Source organism: Xiphias gladius, chromosome 17, assembly GCF_016859285.1.
Source record: "Xiphias gladius isolate SHS-SW01 ecotype Sanya breed wild chromosome 17, ASM1685928v1, whole genome shotgun sequence".
NCBI classification, from domain to species: Eukaryota; Metazoa; Chordata; class Actinopteri; order Istiophoriformes; family Xiphiidae; genus Xiphias; species Xiphias gladius.
Genome location: NC_053416.1, coordinates 16,302,385 through 16,322,930, shown reverse-complemented (window position 1 = coordinate 16,322,930; position 20,546 = coordinate 16,302,385). Strand labels below are relative to the sequence as shown.

Genomic DNA, 20,546 nt, shown 5'->3' with positions numbered 1-20,546 from the left:
ACTGATCATACCATTAACATCTTGATTAATCATGGATAAATAACATGTAAAAACTGAGGTAGGAAGTTCAGAGAGCAGAATGAATGAAAAGTTACTTTGGAAAAATCCCCTGATTTCCCACTGAAAAAGCCTGAACCATCATGCAAAAAAACTTCAATTACGTCATAGGGAGGGGGCTGTGGATTGCAGCCTGGATGAGATGATTACTTCCAGACACAGAGCCGGGGTCTTTATCGTAAATACACACACACACACACACACACACACACACACACAGGTCTATCTGCCTTTCTCTCTTTCATTATTTACAATTTCAGGAAAATAAAATGACACATATAAATCTCAGGAGGGTCTCATTCGAAAGCTGGGGCTCTTGAAATTTATTGCCAACACAAGAATTTAATTGTCATAGAGCGCTGGAATGTTACTCCACTTCCTGTCCAAAGATGTTTAAAAAAAAAAGTAAGATTGGAAAGTTACCACACCAACATTCACTGCAAACTGCTACGTGTTGCTGCATTTTTAAAAACTATATACTGAAACCATGTGTAGAGTGATTCTGAGCAGAGACTGTGGAAAAAGTAAGGAAGAGGGGGGAACGATGGAGGAAAAAAATGGTGTCAGATTGTGGGAGCGGGTGTGTGATCGACTCTGGTAATCGTTGGGAGGTCTGAGTCACAGTGTGAAAACTCTCAAGTGTCTCCCCCAATCACAAGGGGCTAAAGTCGATGGGCAGGTTTTGGTGTTAAATGTGGATCATTTATGTTTGTTATCTTCAACCTAGACTTTGGCCTCATCAACTCATGTTTCACTTTGTTCTCTCTTATTTAAGTGACTTTCCTTTAAACAAAGAAAAACTTTGTGAATACCTCACCATGTTATTGTCTGCTGCTTCTCACCTGTCCCTGCACTTGGATACTTGGGATTTCTAACATGTTTGCAGGGTTTATCTAGATGACCAAATTTACTTTACTTTGTAAATTGGCTTAAGGTTCACTAGAAACCACAAAACAAGATGTTTGATTCCTTGATATGCCACTGAGAATGTAATTATATGGCTGTGGTGTAATGTCGGCATTCGTCTGGACACCTTTAGGCAGTGTCATGTTTGTAACTTGAATCCATCGTGCACACAGACCTTTTGTGGTTTTCTCGTGGGGTATTTAACCTCAGCAAGCAAACGAACAACAGAAAAATAAATCACGGCTCATGCTGCCTCCCGGGTGCATGCTGGTCTTATACCTACCCATCCATATCAAACCTGAGGTGCCTATTGTGAGGCCCACTTCTTACAAAACAAAAAACAAAACAAAACAGATAACTAGCAAAAATACTATATTGTACTGTACGGTGTATGGAAGGGTCTAATGGCTGTCAAAGTTAGAGTTTTTGCTGAAGTAAGCGGGAGGCAACTCCTTAGAGACTTATTCACACACTCTAAAGTAAAGCAGCGTGTTTAGTTTCTTCTGTAATTACTTACCTGGTACCAAATTGGCAAATGTGAGCACAGCAAAGATAATTCTGCAGAAAGTTTGTTTTTTATTTGAAAAGCAGGGAAACAAGCACACACTCACAGTATGCGATACCTGTACTGTATACTAATGTGAAAGACATGGCTAGGCACATATGCTCTTAATTAATTTTACCAAATTAAATCTGTTTGGTCTGGATGGGGCTCTCTGTTGGAGGTAGTTGATAGGTGTTTCTGTGCATTATCCTCCACTGCTTGTTGCTCATTTACGGCCATATACTTTAATGACTTGGTGCAATAGGTTCATGGTGTATGGAGGCAGGGCTCAAAGTTTCAAAATCCATCCCTCTCCAGACTATTGGATTGCAGCCCATCATTTCCTCCCACAGGTGGCCCTTCTGGTGTTTCTTCTTGCTCTACTTTAGTATCTGGTAGTAAAGCCACAGTAAAGTTTTCTGCTGTTTTTGGCGAACTGCCTGCCGTTTCATCCTGTGCTTCAAACTGTAGCTGTAGCCTGTTGCATTCAACTCCATGTTGTACGATTATGGATGAAGCTGTGGTGTTTAGAGCTTTGTCAAGTCCACCTTCAACAAGTCCTGCTCCGTTGTACCTATGTGAAGCTGTCCTGGTATCCATTGCTGTACCAGTAAGGAAAAAAAACACACACACACAAAAAAGAATCATTCAACAGTTTTTTCAATAGCTAAGAGAAAGAGACACAGAGATTTTGCACATGATATTGGTTATACTTTTATTAATTTTTTGATCTGTCAATACTGAAGCCAGTTTGTGCAACTGAATTTGCATTATTATTACCTCCACTATTTTTGGTTCAATTTCTTTGTCTCTTAGTTAGTAGGATATCTCAATACTGATTTAGTTTTCAGTGAAATTTGGAGGAAAGTTTGACCATGGGCCTAATGAATGGATTAGTTTCTGCTATGGACAGTGCCCCCCTGTGGTCATTTAATAAAGCACTTAACTGCTCCACTTTTGACTCTTCCTGGATTTCCAACTAAATAAGTTTTAAAAAACTAAATAAGTAACCATTTAAGTTTTTTGCAATTCCCTTTCACCACTCTGAATTCCTGCTATTCTGAACATAGTCTATAATTCTTGAATACATTGTGCAGTTGCCAAAAAAGTTACAAACCATCCTGCAAAATCTTAACGCATTTTGCCTTTGAAAATGATTCAACTGTTCATGAGTCTGACTGACTTCAAATATTACAGTTCTTTCTTGGGAAACACCAAGTCCCATCCTCCATAAATCAGCACGACTGTCTATCACTAATGCATATATTGATGCACATCTGGATCCAGATGCAGATCCAGATGCTGTTTCACTGAGCTGAACCATTAAAAATGCAGACCGATTATAGTGCAACTTTGGCAGTGATGGGGATTTGCGCTCTCCAAATGCTTTCTAATTCGTATGACCATAAAATAACAGCAGACAGCACTGCTAAATTCAAAGAATTATTTTACAGCTTTGAGTCATGGAATTCTGTCTCACAGCTGCAACTTGTACATGGAAGTTTTACTTGCTTTTAAAAGGTTTGATACAGACTGATTATCTCACATACCTCTTTGCCTTACACACTGAGGGAGAGTTACAATGATGGTGAACAAAACAAAGGCCGCAGAAGCTGCAGTGCTCCACCATGACCTCTGCACATTCTGCTCATCCACACCTGCAGAGCAAACATGGCACTTTTTTTTTTTTGTGAACTACTCCTATTTTCCTTCCAGCATTTATTTACAGAGATTACATCTCCCCAGAAACAGATCAATCTAATACTCACTTATTGATGCTACAGTGATGTTTACTTTGGTTTGAACAGTGTGTCTGCTTTGCAGGCCTGAGAACGTGCAGGTATATTTCCCAGAGTGTTCTTCGCTGTCTGGTTTGTGAAGCAGAAGAGATCCATCTCCCAGCATAAGCAGGTCCTGGTCCAGTTCAGCTTGGTCCTCCCACAGGTTGAAAATGTGTCTGGTTCTGCTGTCATATCTCAAGATAACTGTGGGCTCACTGGACAGGGTGAAGGTCCAGGTGAGGGAGAAATTCTGGAGACTGTGCGGAGCGATGCATGGGATGGACAGTGCATGACCCTCTTCCTGGGTCATATCCTCTGAAAAATAGTTTACACACAACTCTGTTGCTTTTCATTTGTCAGAAGTCATCCTCTTTATGAAAACTATATCATTGTATAACCAAAATGCACCTTGGTTTTTCTGAGAGGCAGTCCACACCTGGGTCTTGTCTGCCGATATGAAAGAGCAGAAGTAGGTATGGTTGAAGAGATTACCTAGAATCCTCAGGGTGCTCTCCACTGTGAAAAGACCCTTGTGGTCTGTGGTTTTAATGGTTGAATTTTCTAGAGCTCCCTGGGCAGAGCTGGGGTCTGTAGCCCATGTTACCTGAGGGATGGGGTAGATGTTGTGAGAGGAGCAGGTGACCATCTCATCAGTCATCTCCATGATCACTGACTGGATGAGAGCTAGAAGAAACGCAGAGAAGACAACAGGGTGAGCATTTAATGGGCATATGATGAAATTCGTGGCACTGGCAACCAGAAATAAACAGCTTAGTCTGCCACTCATATGCTCATTTGTTTTGAAGGGAACATGGCGTCAAAAACAGTCAGGTGAAGTGGGATTTGTGCATCCCGTTCTGTCACTCACACATAGTCTTACAGTACGCACCCTGTCTCAGTGCATCTACTGTAACCTAAAATGTATTAATTCTCCGAAGCAGTGCTGGCCTTTAGCACAGCAGCTCAACAAATCTCCTGCAGGTGGTGCATTTTTGCTGCACACTAATGCCCTGCTCCACTGGCTATACTGCAGGTTAGTAGGGCAGACAGCTAACTTGCTGCTAGGTAAGCTAGTGCAGACTGTATCCCGAGACTTGGTGTTAGCACTCAGTTGATGGAATAAGCTTATATTTTGAAAACTGGACTGTTAGACTCTGCAGTGGAGACATTTCTTCACATGGACCTCACAGTGTCCTGCTCATGAGTCAAACTCCACTTTTTGTGTGAATGTTATTGGCATTCGTCTCCACTAAGGATTTGTCGGAAATTCTGCCAAAATACAACAATCCTATAAATCTCTTATTTACTGCATCACCACTGATTTGGTAGAGATTGTAGTTCCCTTCCTCATGCCAGGACATCCCAGTAACGACCAAAATGTCCTTCCTGTCCTTAAAAATACACTCAGTTGCAACACAAACTACATCAATGCCTCTCTGAAACTGTTAATAGAAATTGATTTTTTTGCAATGCTGTTGTATTATACTGCAACAGTGTAAGTTAGGTTTATCTAATAAAGTAGAAACCGAGTGTAAAACAAAATAGATTCCTATATTATACCATGACAATTAACCATTAACAGTTTAGGTTGCCATTAAGACACAAGAAAAAGCCAGTCTGCTTGCTGGGCAGGAGTGGAAAGAAAGAGTGCCAAATGTTCCACCTCGTTATCACGACCTTGAAGGTAATTTATGAATGGAGACGCTTCTACTGCTCAAAACCTCATCAGTGCTGAATTCATCCATTTTAAACCAAAGAAGAAGTTATACTGAGTGCCATGCTGTAACATTGTACTGACCTTTCACCTCCAGGTTGATAAAGATCTCCTGGTTGCCCTTTCTTGTGCTCGTGTAACATTTGTACCTGCCCTTGTCTTGAACTTTGACCCTCCTGAGGAGCAGGGAGGCATTGCCATGAGGGATCTGCGAGTTAAACAAGCAAGTCCTTCCACTGAAGTGCTTGTTCTGGAGTCCAAACTGGTCCTTGTTGTAGTAGTAGCTGTGGACGGGGATTTGCTGCTTGTACCAGTGGATCACCACAGTGCCAGTGGGTCTGAAGCTACAGGGCAGGATGCAGTCGTCATGGATGATACAGGTGACATTGGTATCTGGTAATATGAGTTTGAGATGGTAAAAGTACTGTCAATTTTCAAGATCATTATAACTTAACAATTCAAGTATTGGTACATCCGACCACCTGTCCCAGTTTCATTGTTGTTTTCCTGCAAAAAGCTTTTATAAAATAATATCATGAGCATTATTTTGGAAGTTAAATCAAATACTGATTTGATCAAATGTATATTCTTTCCATATAATTAGTAAGTAAAGACTGAACTTACAAGTCTATTTGACAGCCATATTTTAAGACATAAACATTTCATGTTTTAGTTTTATGTTCCAAAATTGGTCTTTTAAGTTTAATATTTGCAGTATGACAATAACAAGAAAAGTTACCATCATTTCTTTTGATTCCCTTCATAATTACATATTCTTGCAGGCATTGTTGTGTAACTTTTCTCAGCCACATCAATGGGGTTTTCTTTAGCTTTGCAATTTTCAGGAGCCTGTAGACAACGGAACTAGCTGAACAACCGTTCAACTCTAACATATGGAACTATTAAGCGTAAAACCGACAAACCATAACCATCGACTTTTTCACCTTTCCACTGAGGCGGCCATTTCAGACAATTCACTACACCGCGAAACCATGCCGAAGAGAAGTGCAAAATTCTGACAAAAGAGCTCAACTGATGTCTAATAAACATTTGAGCTGTTCATTTTACTAGAATATTTTTTTTTCAACAGAGTCACACTTCACCCCTAATGTGTGCTCAGTGTTTTCCCCAGATGTGTGCAGCGTGCAGGGCGCTGAGGACACAGCTGCAGCTGTGTTTGCTTCTCATGTGGATATATGAAGACAAACTAATGTTGTTTGGGACAGCTGTAATTTTTTAAAGCTTTCTGTCACTCTTCAACGCACGCTGCTGCTCACAGACAACACACTAGGGACAATACATGAACTACTGAGCTGTAAAATCATTTTTGACATATTGTGAATGACAAAGGACAGATAAAGTGTTTTTAAGTGGATGAGCTCACCTTTTAAAGCGGAGGTGACAAAGAGCAGTAACTTTTCTAATTTACTCTATGACTATTGCAGTGCTTTCCATGCTGCCTGCCTCATCCTTGCAAGCATGAGGAAGCAAACAAATTGATATAATCAGTGTATTGATGGTACCACAGTACTGTTACATTGAAATACATACTGTCCGCTAACATACTCTCAAGGTACTCAATACACCGTTTGCCAAAATGAACACATTTTGTAACTATAAAGAGCTTTTTCAATGGGATAAAACCTTATCCCCCGTCAGATCTTTGCAAAGAATGCCATCATTTGCATAAAATGGCATCCCCACATTGGTATTCAGGTGTTGTCTCAGGTATTACTCTAACCCTAGTACAGCTTTTTTTTGCCATCATATATTTGGATATGGCAAAGTTAAAATTAGCTCACCAATGATAATGAAACCAAATAAATCAGGTAATTTACCATGTCAATTTGCATTTTCTTACTGTAGGTGGATAGTACACAGCAGTAACTCATATGAATCTCATCTATTAAATTCCCTTTAGCCAGAGCAAACTGCTCATCTGCAAATATTAGGAGCAGAAGTCATATGTTACAATACCTTTTGAGTCTGTCAGTAACAATTTCTCCAAGAAAATTAGAAGCACAATCGCGAGTCCACATGTGCCTGCCATGTCAGATGGCCTGCGCTGAGGTGTTGATCCTGTAGCGGTATTTGGCAGGCATGTGTGAAAGCACACTGGTGTGCAGTGAACTGTGTCTGTGCGATTCCACTTTACAGCCTCCCTAACACTAATGAAACACTGACTATTTAACCAGGCAAGTAAAAGTTTAACCATTCTCCCTGTGAATGCTCCACCACACATCACCTGCACTGAAAATAGTTTACAAACACACATGTATAACCTAATGTTTTTTTTTTATATTCACAAAATTAGTACATGTCTAAAAAATGATTTTATCTTGAAAGAAAGGAGCTCCTACAAATCACATGTCCTCAATACTGACAAGAGGTAATTTTCTCAGCAGGAACAAGAAGAAGTAGAGGAAAACATTTAAGGTGCATGAAATAAGTTAAACAGGACAACACGGTACTTCTATCAGGGATAAAAGTAGTGTGACAATCCTGTGAGAATCCTGTATATCCTGAAAAAATGTTATGTTATTAGCACTTTTTCTGGATACCAGGGCTTTAATCCAAACCTACAGGTAATTGTAGATTAAATGATATCACACTTTACAAAATCCATTGTGAAAAACAAATGCAACTTTCATTCATTCTGTTAACCTGATGCATAAATTCAACATTTAATGACATTAAATATTGTCCCAGACTGGAATGAATCACTATCTTGTTTTATATACAGGTGTTTCCTTTTTTGTTCAACACCAGCTGGAAGAGACTTCGGTCCCACGTGATCTTAAATAAGAGTTACAGGGTATAGAAAATAGAAGGATGTGATGGTATTTGTGATTTAGAGCAGAAAAACAATTTCAGTAATGCTGGAGAAAAATCTTTGTCCTTTAGAACTTACAAAAAGTGTGGAATATATCTATGATAATGCTGCTATTTTGATATTTTGGCATAAGCACAAGGTATGTTCATTAATAGATATGCACTATACAGTTGTTAATATATTTTCAAAAATGATGACTTCTAGAGGGCACAGATGAGATTTCACTTCCAAATGTGAATGGCTGCCTGCTGTCCAGCAGTTGTGGGGTCACATGTACAAGTGAAGCGAGGTCCACGTGCATGATTCTTTAAGATGACATTGCTCATGTTTGCCCTCAAATCAACTTAAATCCCAGATTAAACAGACCGTGCCACTAGAGCGGAGTCATGCTGTCCATGTTTTGATTTTATTATTGATTCTGAGCAAGTTTCTCCATCTGTGTTACAAGTATTCATTCTTTTGTTCAGATAGACCATTAGCAGGTAAAGAAATCTGTCATGTTAAACATATATTATACTAATATATATTATGCTGCAATTCTACTGTATATGTGGACTGCTTGCTGTTGACATCATGGTACAGCATCTAAATGCATTAGTTTCTGAGCATTTAGAATAGTAGTCAGAAAAAAAATGCGTGGGCTTGCCTGTATGGTATCATTAACTATACATTTTGAGTTAAAAACTGTATAAAACTTTGAAATGGACGTGAAAGTACAGTTAATAGTTTCCCTGAAATAATGATAAAGCTTAAGCATAGTCTTGACAGAGAAATTGAGTTCAACTTCCAACCTAAGGAGAACAGCACTGGTTTTGAATTCCCAACCTATGGGAGTCTGGGAGAGGAAAGTGGACAACAAGCTTCTTCTCTTATTAACCGCTGAGAAGCTGCCACGGTGCTGTCGGTGTGTCCCAGCTGCTCGTGGAGCTGCCCAGAGTCCATCGGAAGTCCACCAGTGACCATGAGGTGGTGAAGTGACACATACAGTGATGGGCTGAAGTACAGTACAATCATATGCATTCTAACTACAGTTTGGCAAGGACATCAGACACAAGGGATTGACAAAATTAAATTAATTCAATTATTACTAATTAAATAACCCTGCAAAAAATGCTACTTTTGAGATGTCATAATGCTTACCTTTGTGTTTCAGAATTGATTCGACTGTATATTTTTTTTATTGATTATTATTATGGTGTAATTTACAGTTGAACTGGATTGTATTGTATTAGGAAGTGCTGCTTTTAATTTGCCCTGAATGTAGGGGATCCTGTGGTCTTTAGACAAGATCTAAACCACAGTAATGGAAGGTTAAAGCAAAGGAGGACGCAGTCCTGTGACTCCATGTTGTGAATGACGTTGTTAGGCATGGGACCATGGTTACATTTGTACAAACACTAACACTGGCCATATTCTTAATCATTCTCTCTAATATTTGTTTAGGGTAGAACAGTTCAAAGCCTCAGTATAGGAATCAATGATATCCGCTCAGGAGCCATAAGTGCAATGTTTGCAGATATGGCCCAGACATATGCCTGCATCTGTTTCCTCTGGATGGGATCACTTGCATCCTCCCACCACCACAGGGTGCAACTCGAGGGAAAATCCTGCAATGTGTAAAAGTAGGCTACAGGCTTTTTATTTTCATCTGGTCAGAATGATGATGAAACTGCTGCTTGTATTATCCCTGCAGCCACCCCTCCCTGGTGGCTGCTGCCTCCAGTTTGTAGGTTACTGAAAGATTTCACCAACCACAGATAAGAAGATTAGAGAGGAATTAATGGTATTCCTTTGTCATTATAGGAATAAATTGATATTTGGTTTTAAATCATAGGGTGGGGACAGTAGGGAGTCGGAGGAACATGTTGTGTCGGGAGACGTAAGCAGAGGGATGGCACAGTGACAAACTCAGCCAGGGGGATGCCTGTGCACTGGGGCTAAGCACTGGATATCTCGACTGATGTTCACCATGTTACAGGAGATGAGAGAGCGGGATAACGCAGAAGTAGCTGGGCGTGTGCGTGGTGGGGCAGAATGAGTGCTGCTGGGACATGGACGTACCAGTAGAGGACAGAGACCGCTGAGCACTGACACAGTGGGAGGAACGCTTGGGTTCCTCTCGTCTCTCCTTCCCCAGCTTAATCATGAGAGTGGCCCTCCTGGCCCTCAGACTGATGTGCTTGGCCTGGTTGTGGCCTGTCACCCGGCTCGACAGCAGCCACTTCACGAACAAGAGGAGACACAAGGATATGTATGTCGCAGAGAAGACCAAGCAAAAGCATGGAGGGTGAGTGAAAGGGGGATTTCTTGTATGACTCGTTGTGGAGCTGCTTCTGCTGTTAAAATGTACCTTTTGGTATTTTGTGGTTTTCTGGGAGGATTTGAAACTGTATGCTGCTTTACAGTGTCATCACAAATATGGTTGCGTAATGAACCATGACGTTTCCATTAATGTCATATTGAGTCAAGGTAAGATCAGCTCAGAGGTGAGGTGAGGTGAGGTGAGGTGAGGTGAGAGGTAATGTAGATATTACTCAGTGATTTGGTATTCGTTGTTGCTGAATGGAAAAAAAAAAAATGTTTATTTACTTCATCACTTTCAAAACTCAGTTTTGGTCCACGTTTATCACTTGATGAAGATGTTTTAGGAAAACTGTTGACAGAAAACAATTCAGGTGAAATTCATGAGACAGGCCCCACAATATCTCCAACCCAGTTACAACAGTGTTAGATCAGTGTCAGTGCAGTTAAAGAAAAAGAACTCTCATTAGACCAAGGCCTTTGGATGTAACCCGAGTGCTAAAAGTCCAATCATCGCTACCCATCACTAACTCCCTCGACCAGATGTCAGTTCTGTATGTGTCTGTGATAGAAAGAGAAAGACAGAGACAGAGTTTTTATGCAAGCTGTTATTTGTTCTCTTGGGTTGTCAGACGGGTGGATCTTAAGATGAAAAAGCTGGACAGCACCAAGTCTCTGCTAATTAAATCTGAGCAGCTGCTTCGGATTGAAGACCATGACTTTGCAATGCGGCCAGGCTTTGGAGGTAAGACAAATAGACATCCATCCAAAAAATCAAGCAATTTCATTTTACTTCTTCATCTTTTCTTCATATGTAAATTGTTCTTGTTATTTTTAATAACCATGTGCCTGGCAACTCAGCAAGGTTAATGTAGGTTACTGTGCTGTCTTTGGTATTATGCCTTCCAAAAAAAACCCTCAGTGACCTAGATTGTCTGCTGTGTGAGACAATGACTGCAGACAGTAGTACACAGAAAATAATCTGAGCTGCGTACCTAATTCTGTGGGCCGAAAAGAGAAGGGAAAAGCACGATGTTAGAGGATATTCAACAAACTGTTGTAAGGCCTAAGGTTTGTCATAATCTACATCCTCATAGGCAGAATTTTTAATTTTAATTTCCATAACTGACAAGTTTGTATTTTTCCATATAACCAGTTTTTTAGAAACACAGAAATATACGTATTCTTGTACAAAAGCCATTACATAAAACACCTGTTGTTATACATTGTGGGGGTGTTGCCCTGCGACAAGTTGGCACAACTGTAACACACTTCCTATGTCACTGTGTCAACTCTCATGTCTTTGTTTTCTTTGCATACCATAAGGTCTTACAAAATCAGCAAATTGCTGGTGGTGGAGAGTTTCCCCAGATGCTTTATGTTTTATATCTTATGTACCGGTATGTGTACGGATTTCTTCTTGCACATTTAAGAACTCCATTAGCACTTATCATTCTACTTTCAGATGCACATCACTAAATAAATTTGCTGCTGCTGTTGTAGTCAATAATTTGCTTTGTGAATACCTTTTCATTTACTTGTAAAATATTACATTTTGTTTAAAAGAATAGAGTCTATGGAATAATAGAGAAATAAGAGAGAAATAATAAAGGAATTGAAGAGTCGACTCCAAAAATTTTTGACATTTACTTCCAAACATTTGGAAGATTCTTGGCCAATGAGACATTTCTGATTCCTAAACTAATCCGAGTCAAAGAACTGCCTCTGTTTGAGTCGACTCTATCTATCAGCTGTTACTGAAATATGAATGTCATTCCGGGCTTACTGTTTTCGTACTTCCTCGCTCCTTGTAGTTGATCTTTTTCCTCAACGTTGCATGTACAGTCTTGTAGCTTTGACGTGTTGTTCAAAGTTTTGTGTCAGACTTGTTTACGTTTACTTCTTAGTTGCCACTGGTGCGTTTCATGCCCATCACAGAGCAGAAAAAGATTCAGTAACGTAACACTGTAAAACAAAACGGACCCTGGCTGCCCGGTATAATCCCTCCCACTTCACTACTCTACTGTAGACGATACTGATGGTTCTCAGTGCTTACCTTCATTAGATAATGGCGCAGAGAGAATAGGATGTTTATAGTACACATCATATGTTTACAGTATTCTGCCAGTGGACGATGACATAATGCTATACACAGCATTGGGTATTTATGTATTAGTACAATGTGGTTGTATTTAATGTAGCATTGTTACATGCTTGCAGTACAAGTTGAACCGCTTTGTTGCAGTGTTTCAGTGATGGGCTGGCTCCTCACTTTCGCTGTCACACCGGAAACAGGCAACAAAAAGCCTGTCTTTTTTCCTGGCTCTGATCCCTTCTGTAAAGAGTGTTTGTGGGTTTACTCCGGGTCACATGAACTAAAATGCCCACTAACAGGATTGTCAGCATCAGTGATTGTTTGTCTTGGTGCCTGCTGGTATAGCTTCAGACTCTTACTGACACAGGCAGTTAAAGAACCTAAACTGATAAACAAATTAGCGTTTTGTTCATCTGCATAGATTAGAATATAGAGACCACATTCTACTTAGACTACATAGACATGTCGACTACGTTACACAAGGGATGTTATATCCACGTAGGTTGTTGTAGTGAGCCAGTTATTCCCAAAGGCCAGATTTCATAAATACGGCAAAATCAGCTTTGGATCTCTTGCCTGTATGCAAAAGTCTAATTTTGAAAGGATTTGTTGGTGTTTTGCCAACACTAAAGCTGTACCCTGATGTTAGCTGTCACACAAATGTTGGTCAAATTATGTAAATGAGGTGATTCAGTTGCAGATTTTGACAGCAGTACAATTAGTAATCTTCTCAAAGCATTCAATCTATGTAGTTTCTCTGAAATAGTTCGCAGCCACGAACCTCATAATACTGTCTCGATACTTATATAGCTCATCCAGAAAATGAAAAGCTGAGTACAGGTTTGAAATGTCAAATATTTCTGAACCCCTCAAGGATTTTGTAGCATCTTACCTGTGCTTCCTTAGTGAACCTCAGAGTAGAAGAGATGAGAATTACTGCTGTGTATTAACCCCTTTCTGTCCGTTGTGTGTAACTCTTGAAGTGATGCTGTAGCCATACCGTCTTTTATTGACAGATGATATGAGTGAATCACGCTTATGAACCGGCATGATGTCAGGGTCATCACTCTCATCCAACCTTTTGTCCCTGTTGTCTGTAAGATGTGGCTTATGTTCTATAGCTCAGCAGTGGGATTTGCACATACAGTACATAATCGCTGGCAGATTATGTACTGTATTCATGGAGGATGTGATCCAACTGTTGCTTAAAGCTGATCCATTACAACGTTTGACCTTTTGCAGGTTCTGCTATTCCTGTCGGCATCGACGTCCAGGTGGAGAGCATTGACAGCATATCCGAAGTAAACATGGTATGTGCCTCTAGTGTTTCTGAGGTTAGACAATGTAAAGTGTCTCCTCTTCTATATTGGGCTCGAGCAACATTTTTTTTTTTTTCCCAGGACTTCACCATGACTTTGTACCTGAGGCATTACTGGCAGGATGATCGCCTGGCCTTCCCCTCCAGCAACAACAAGAGTCGTACCTTCGATGCACGTCTTGTGAAGAAAATTTGGGTTCCTGATGTATTCTTTGTCCACTCTAAACGCTCTTTCATCCATGATACAACCATGGAGAACATCATGCTGAGGGTTTATCCTGACGGAAACATCCTCTACAGTGTCAGGTAAAAGCAAAAGTTTTCTCTTACGATACTCATAAAGAGACTACCATCAAAGTAGGAACGATTAAAGTGAGACCGGATGAATGAATGGCTGCAACTGTTGCCACTATTTCAAACTGTGTCTCCATCCATTCGCATTTTAAATATCAGTTCAACGCATTTTTTTGAAAAGGTGAAATATCTCAAAAATGGTTTTATACTCCACTGAGGTGTGAAAATTAATGTATTATTATTTGATTTTCTCTATTTTCAAAATTTGTGCTAGATTTGGAAAGCTGGCTTCAGATTCATGGCACATTGAATTCTTCTTTAGGCAGTTGCTTTAAAGATGTCCTTTGGTTTATCTGTGACATTTTAAAATCTAGTGTGACATGAGCAAATGTGGAGAGGAGCAGCAAAGTCAGCAAATTTACTCATCCATGTCAGTCGCACAGCATCTACAGCTAAAGTTTGCAGACACTGGCCACCACAAGCTACCGTTAATACTGAACCAGGTACAACTGTAGCAACAAAACCCCTGGGTGTATTGACATGAACAGGGGGTGTGTTTTGTTGCATATGAATTCAGTTCTGGTTGTCAGTTCTACTTTCAAAGGTTACATAGTCTTGCTTTAGACTGACGTATGGTTTTGAATCTAATTCAATGAGTCATAATTTAAATATTATTAAAAATTAAAAAGCTTCGAAAAGGACGTCCGTCAAGACAGGTTACAGCAGGGTTTAGTGAGCAGAGCCTGAAGGGAATATGACAAGATGGCCTGTAAGCTTTCAGAATTACATTTATCATATCCATTTCACCCACAGATGTCGACAATATAGTGTCATCCCCATAGTCATCCCTACGCAGCTATACTCTGAAAGTCACCCATCAATGCAAATATAACATTTCCAGTGAACACAACTGCCGATGTTGAATGACTGCTTGATTTATGTGGGCGTTGTGTTAACTGTAAGCTGTGTTTTAGGATCACCGTGACCGCACTTTGCTCAATGGACTTCAGTAGTTTCCCTCTGGACACACAGAATTGCTCTCTGGAGCTGGAGAGCTGTGAGTATCAAACTACAGTGGGGCCTTGCTGCTTGCGAATGCCTGATAGGATATCCAGTGTAGTCTCTAGAGAATTATGTTAATTCCTGCATTAAATATTTACTAAAAATCTCTGAAACCCAAGCATCCCTTTTATTGATGTAGAATATTTATTTTTCTTTTTAAACTTTTGGAGGATTTTGGGAAAATACTGCAAAATTGCAAAAGCGAGTTTCAGCACTTAAATATATCACCAGTTTAATTCAAAAAGTCAATAGATTATTAGGCATTATATATATATATATATATATATATATATATATATATATATATATATATATATATATATATGGGGGGGTGTTAGTCAGAGACAGCCATGTTGTTTGAGGTTTGAAGGTGGTATGTTTTACAGTATTAATATTTTCCCACCGAAAATGTTTACAGTGATACAGTCCAGAGTCAGGGGTGTTGGAATATGTAGTATCTATCTACATTCAGTCAGGAATAGGTGCTACAAGACAGTTTCAAATAGATGTTGCAGTTTCACAACTGTGGGCCTGGGAAGGCTAAATCATTTGCTTGCTTGCTATGCTTTGCTGGTAAACATGTTACACAACCTTTAATACACTGTTTTGTGATTTAAAGGCGTTGACTAAAGATAGCTTTTAGCCTAGTAAATATTTCAACAGTATCCATGTTGCTGGTCAAAAACAACACTGGATGTCTTTGAGCATTATACCAATGGCACAGAAGCACACACTGTATATTACAGCCCACAATGCGTCACTTAATAAACACACAGTAACCATCACCATCTTCCTTTTTGCATAGAGTAAATAATCATAATCCTCAATCAGTTCCATCTCTTTCCATTATACATGTCTGTCTTTCTGATGCAGAATTATCCAGGGGTCATTCTGTTCTGCTCCAAACTTGAGGTTGGTCATAATTGATGATAGAGTTGGGATTACTATCAATTTAGAGTCTGGGGGTTCATTTGTCTCTCTGGCCTGCTTCTCTCTCGCTCTCTCTCTCTCTCTCTCTCTCTCTCTCTCTCTGTGTCTCACATTATTGAGTGGATGAAGCATGGATCTTAATCTCAGAGGAGGGTCGTGAGTCCCATTTCCTAGCGCTCTCTCCTCTCCTCTGAGAAAAACGTCCATGACTCTTCTAAGAGAGGCAACATGTGAAGGTGTCATCCCCCCTCCCACACACCGTCCTTCTCTCCTCTCTTGAAGATGCTTACAATGAGAACGACCTCATGCTCTACTGGAAGAACGGGAACGATTCATTAAGGACTGACGAGATCGTGCTCTCTCAGTTTTTTATTGAAGACTTCCAGCCTTCCTTTGGGCTTGCCTTCTACAGCAGTACTGGTATGTGAGGTTGGATCTGTGGGGCCCTCTGAGCTGTGCCCGGTTTGGGGACAACCGGAGAGCTCCTGTTCTTATCAAATCACTTATGTCATAATAAAACACTGTTTTTCTTAAAAAGAAAAGTTTGAGATGTTTATACCTATACACAGTATTATATTTTCTTCACCTTCACATCAGTATCATGATGGTGTCTCAGACTCATTAACTGGGCCCATCTTTGCAGAGCTCTACTACCTCAGTGAATCAACTCTGACTGACTGTGCTCTGTAATGACGTATCAGTAACACTGTAGGTCTGAACATCCTGAACTTTCACTTTAAAGAAATAGTTTGACATTTTGGGAAATGCACTTATTTACTTTCTTGCTGAGAGTTAAATGAGACGAGTAATACAACTTTCATAACTCTCTTCTCAATATGAAGCTTAGCATACAGAGTAGAAGCAGGGGAAAACAGCTAGCCTGGGTCTGTCTGAAGGTACCAAATCTGATTTTGTTACCCGTTAACCTTACCAGGCTAGCTGTTTCCCCCTTGTTTCCACTCTTTATCCTAAGCTCTGGCACATAACCCCCTTAAAAAAACCCTCTAATTCTCATTTTTACACTTTACATTTTACACTGGTTTCAGCATGGATTAAACAAATGATAAATAACCCATTCATTAGTGAACTTTAGATGTGTTGGTAGGGGGGTTTTGTTACCTTCTGATAGAGCCAGGCTAGCTGTTTCCCTCTGATTCTACTCTTTATTCTAAGATAAACTAAGCAGCTGCAGGCTCCTGCTTCAAATGAAAAAGAGCGACATGTCAGTGGTAACAATCTTTTCATGTAACTCTTGGCAAGAAAACGAATAAGCACAGTTCCCTAAATGTTGAACTATTCCTTTAAATACATTGCAGAAGATCGAAGCATTGATTTGCTAAGATGTGATGACAGATGGTGTGTGTGTGTGGGTACGTGTGAGTGTGTGTGAGTGCATGTGCGTATATTTCAGTGTATAGCTTAAATTCTATTCTTTGTGAAAATCGTAAAATATTGAAACCTCATTTCTGTGAGAGACAGTTAAATAAGACCCCATTACTAAATAAAATTCAAAGTCTTAGCTTTATGAGATCCGTTTTGAAGTTCCTACGGCTCTGTTAAATTTCAAGATCATATGTAAGAAAACCACCATGTCTTTAATGTAACATTGCTTCTGATTTAAGGACTTCAGAGTTGTATGACTGACTGCTAAGCCCACTTTTTGAAACTCTGCCTGCTTCTAAGGTCACATTTTCAGTGCGAGAAAGAAAGATAGAAAGGGGCCATGGAGATTTTCTTCTCAGTGTGAAATAATCTTGTGGGGACCTATCCGCTCTAAGAGGTTGTTATATAATGTCCGATCTAGACATTTTCCAGAGTGATTGTCTTGTTTTCCGTTGCCACTCCCTGTTATTATGCCCTACTCCCCGCTTCCACTTTCTGTCTATTTATCTCTTTTTCAGGTTGGTATAATCGGCTCTACATAAACTTCATTCTCAGGAGGCATATCTTCTTCTTCATGCTTCAGACGTACTTTCCCACAATGCTGATGGTGATGCTGTCCTGGGTGTCTTTCTGGATAGACAGGAGGGCGGTACCCGCCCGTGTCTCTCTGGGTACTGAGACCATGTGTCCACACGGCCATTAACACGTTGAACAAACAGCCTCCTGTGAAAAACACACATTTCCTATTATACACAATTGAAAGTGACTTGAAAGTAATTTTTTTCAAATGATACCATGAATCTGTATTTTCATCCAAACTGGCACAAAAATGGCACCATGCTGAGATTTTCTGTTTTATTTAAATGAATATTTCTACATTTCAAGAAATAGGCTTTCTTGCTGAGAGTTAGATGAAAAGATAAATACCACACTCATGTCTATATGCTAAGTATGAAGGAGTAGCCAGCAGCTGCTTATTTTTAGTTTGGCACAATGACTTAAAACAGGGAAACAGCTAGGCTGGCACCTCTAAAGCTCACTAATTAATGTTTTATATCTCATTTGTTTATTCTGTTCAAAAAGCATAGTGTAAAAGTTATAATTTTTGGTTTTACGGTGGGTTATGTGCAGGGCTATTTCTTGGCCGGGTGCAGTGACTTCCTGTAGTCTTGCCGTGAAAAAAGAGGTTGCCAGACAACCAGCAGAGACTCCCTTCTTCCTAAGCTTTGCATTTAGCAGACAGACATGAGAGTAATGTTGAGCTTCTCGTCTAACTCTCGGCAAGAGAGCAAATAAGCAAGTTTTCTAAAATGTCAGCCTATTCCTTTAATGATTTTGGTGCTATGGTTCGATAAAATTATTTTATTTTGAATTAAATTTATTTAAATTAATTTTTTTTTAAATTTTAGCTTAAGGTTGGATGAAAACTTAGTTATATTTTGCTTAGTTTATATATATATATATATATATATATATATATATATATATATATATTGCTTGTAAAAACACAGTTTCATGTCTAAATGGTTTGCTGCTTCGGGAATTGAATCAGACACAAAATATAGAATTATCCAAAAATATTGACTAACTGCAATTAGTCTGGTTATAATATTTATTTGGAGAGTTTTTCCATGCAACATGGAAAAACTCTGTTCATGATCGGACTGATTGGACCTATTGTTTACCAGTAGACTATAGAGTGGTGATGTTTCTGATCTGCCGACTTACAATCACAAGTGTAGTATATAGCATGATCCATCCAAACGATGGACGGTATTTGTCAGGCAACATTTTTAATAGTAATGATGTTTGGTTTCAGGCATCACCACGGTTCTGACAATGTCCACCATCATCACTGGTGTCTCAGCCTCTATGCCACAGGTGTCTTACGTCAAAGCTGTAGACATTTACTTGTGGGCAAGCTTCCTGTTTGTCTTCCTGTCTGTCATCGAGTACGCTGCTGTCAACTATTTCACCACAGTGGAGGAGATGAAGAAGCTCAAAAGGGCAAAGGTCATTCATATTCTTTTTTTTTTTTTGCGGCCTCTATTGACTTCTTAAATCTCGTGTGACTTGTCAGACCCACAGGAAGTAATTTCCCACCTACCATTCCGATTTGAAGCTTGCTGGCATCAAAGTCTAACTCTCCACTCCTCCCCCTGTCGCTGCAGATCCCCACCTCCTTCAACGCCACCGAGGCTATGGTCTTTGACGGCTGTTTCCATGACAATGAAATTGACCTGACTCCTTTCCCAGAGGTCTCCAGCACCCCAAATACAGAGAGGAACACCCAGTCACGAAACTCCATTGTCTCCGCACCCACAGAAGGCACCAGGCTACGCCGCAAGCACCCGTTCAAACAAAACCTCAGCTTCATCATGAGCAACAGCTACATGATTGATTCTTACTCCAGAGTCATATTTCCCCTGGCTTACCTGCTCTTCAACGTCATTTACTGGAGTTTGTATGCATAGTGCATTAACTATGCAGCAGAATAAACAGTGTACTTTTTCTTGTGACTATTTTCACCATTGTACAGTGTAACACTGACAGGCTGCAATAAACTAACTTACAGTACTCGATGGGATACGACCTCAAGTTTGCAACATGTTTGCTGTTGAGCATAGATATCTTGCATGATGTCTTAAACTTAAGAAGTGTTCAGTTGAATGGCTGTTATTTTTGCGGATGTTTATGTGTGTTTTTGGCATGCCTGTTTTATAAGAGAAAAAGGTTTAATCAAACAAATATATTTACATTTTTAGGATTTTCTTTAATTGTGTTATTAGACACAAAACATCAAATTGTATAATTACTGTATATTGTCTTACAAAATAAATGTATACTCTTAAAGATGCATGTCAAGATAATCATTTTCTGGTAAAGCTTTACATTTTATTAATCAATCATCAGGCAGCATGTTTAAGTAACATCAATGAGATGTAAATGTGCCAGATTTAACACGGTTCATTTTTATCTGCAGTCCCTGTGGGTTGATGCTACACATTAAAAGAAAGAAACAAGCCAGACAAGAAGCAGACCAAAAAGATTAAAGCACACAAAGGAAAATGCAGAATTTAAAGAAGTCCAATTGGCAGACATGCAAGTTCATTCTTGACCTTGAAAACAGGAGTTAGAAAACAAATCTCACACCAAGGTCTATTTAGTCGCCATTCTGGAGCTTTTGATCTCACATGATCTTCAGCCGCAGATGAGGGTTTGTGCAGTTGTCAGGAAAATCTCAGACGTTCACGTTTACATTTTTTCTGAGAACCTAGAGCAATTGATTATTTTGGCCAGTCGGGGGCAGCAGTGCTCTGAAGTTTCA

At 39.7% G+C, this 20,546-nt stretch overlaps 1 protein-coding gene across 1 annotated transcript; it reads left to right on the top strand.

The window, feature by feature from the left end:
• The first annotated feature begins 9,979 nt into the window (after positions 1-9,979).
• gabrr3a (gamma-aminobutyric acid type A receptor subunit rho3a) lies at positions 9,980-19,692 on the top strand. Its single transcript, XM_040150793.1, has 9 exons — positions 9,980-10,122; positions 10,769-10,881; positions 13,474-13,541; positions 13,632-13,855; positions 14,818-14,900; positions 16,118-16,255; positions 17,737-17,889; positions 19,038-19,231; positions 19,390-19,692. Exons 1-9 carry the CDS (start codon positions 9,980-9,982, stop codon positions 19,690-19,692), a joined length of 1,419 nt encoding a protein of 472 aa, XP_040006727.1.
• Positions 19,693-20,546: the final 854 nt, after the last annotated feature.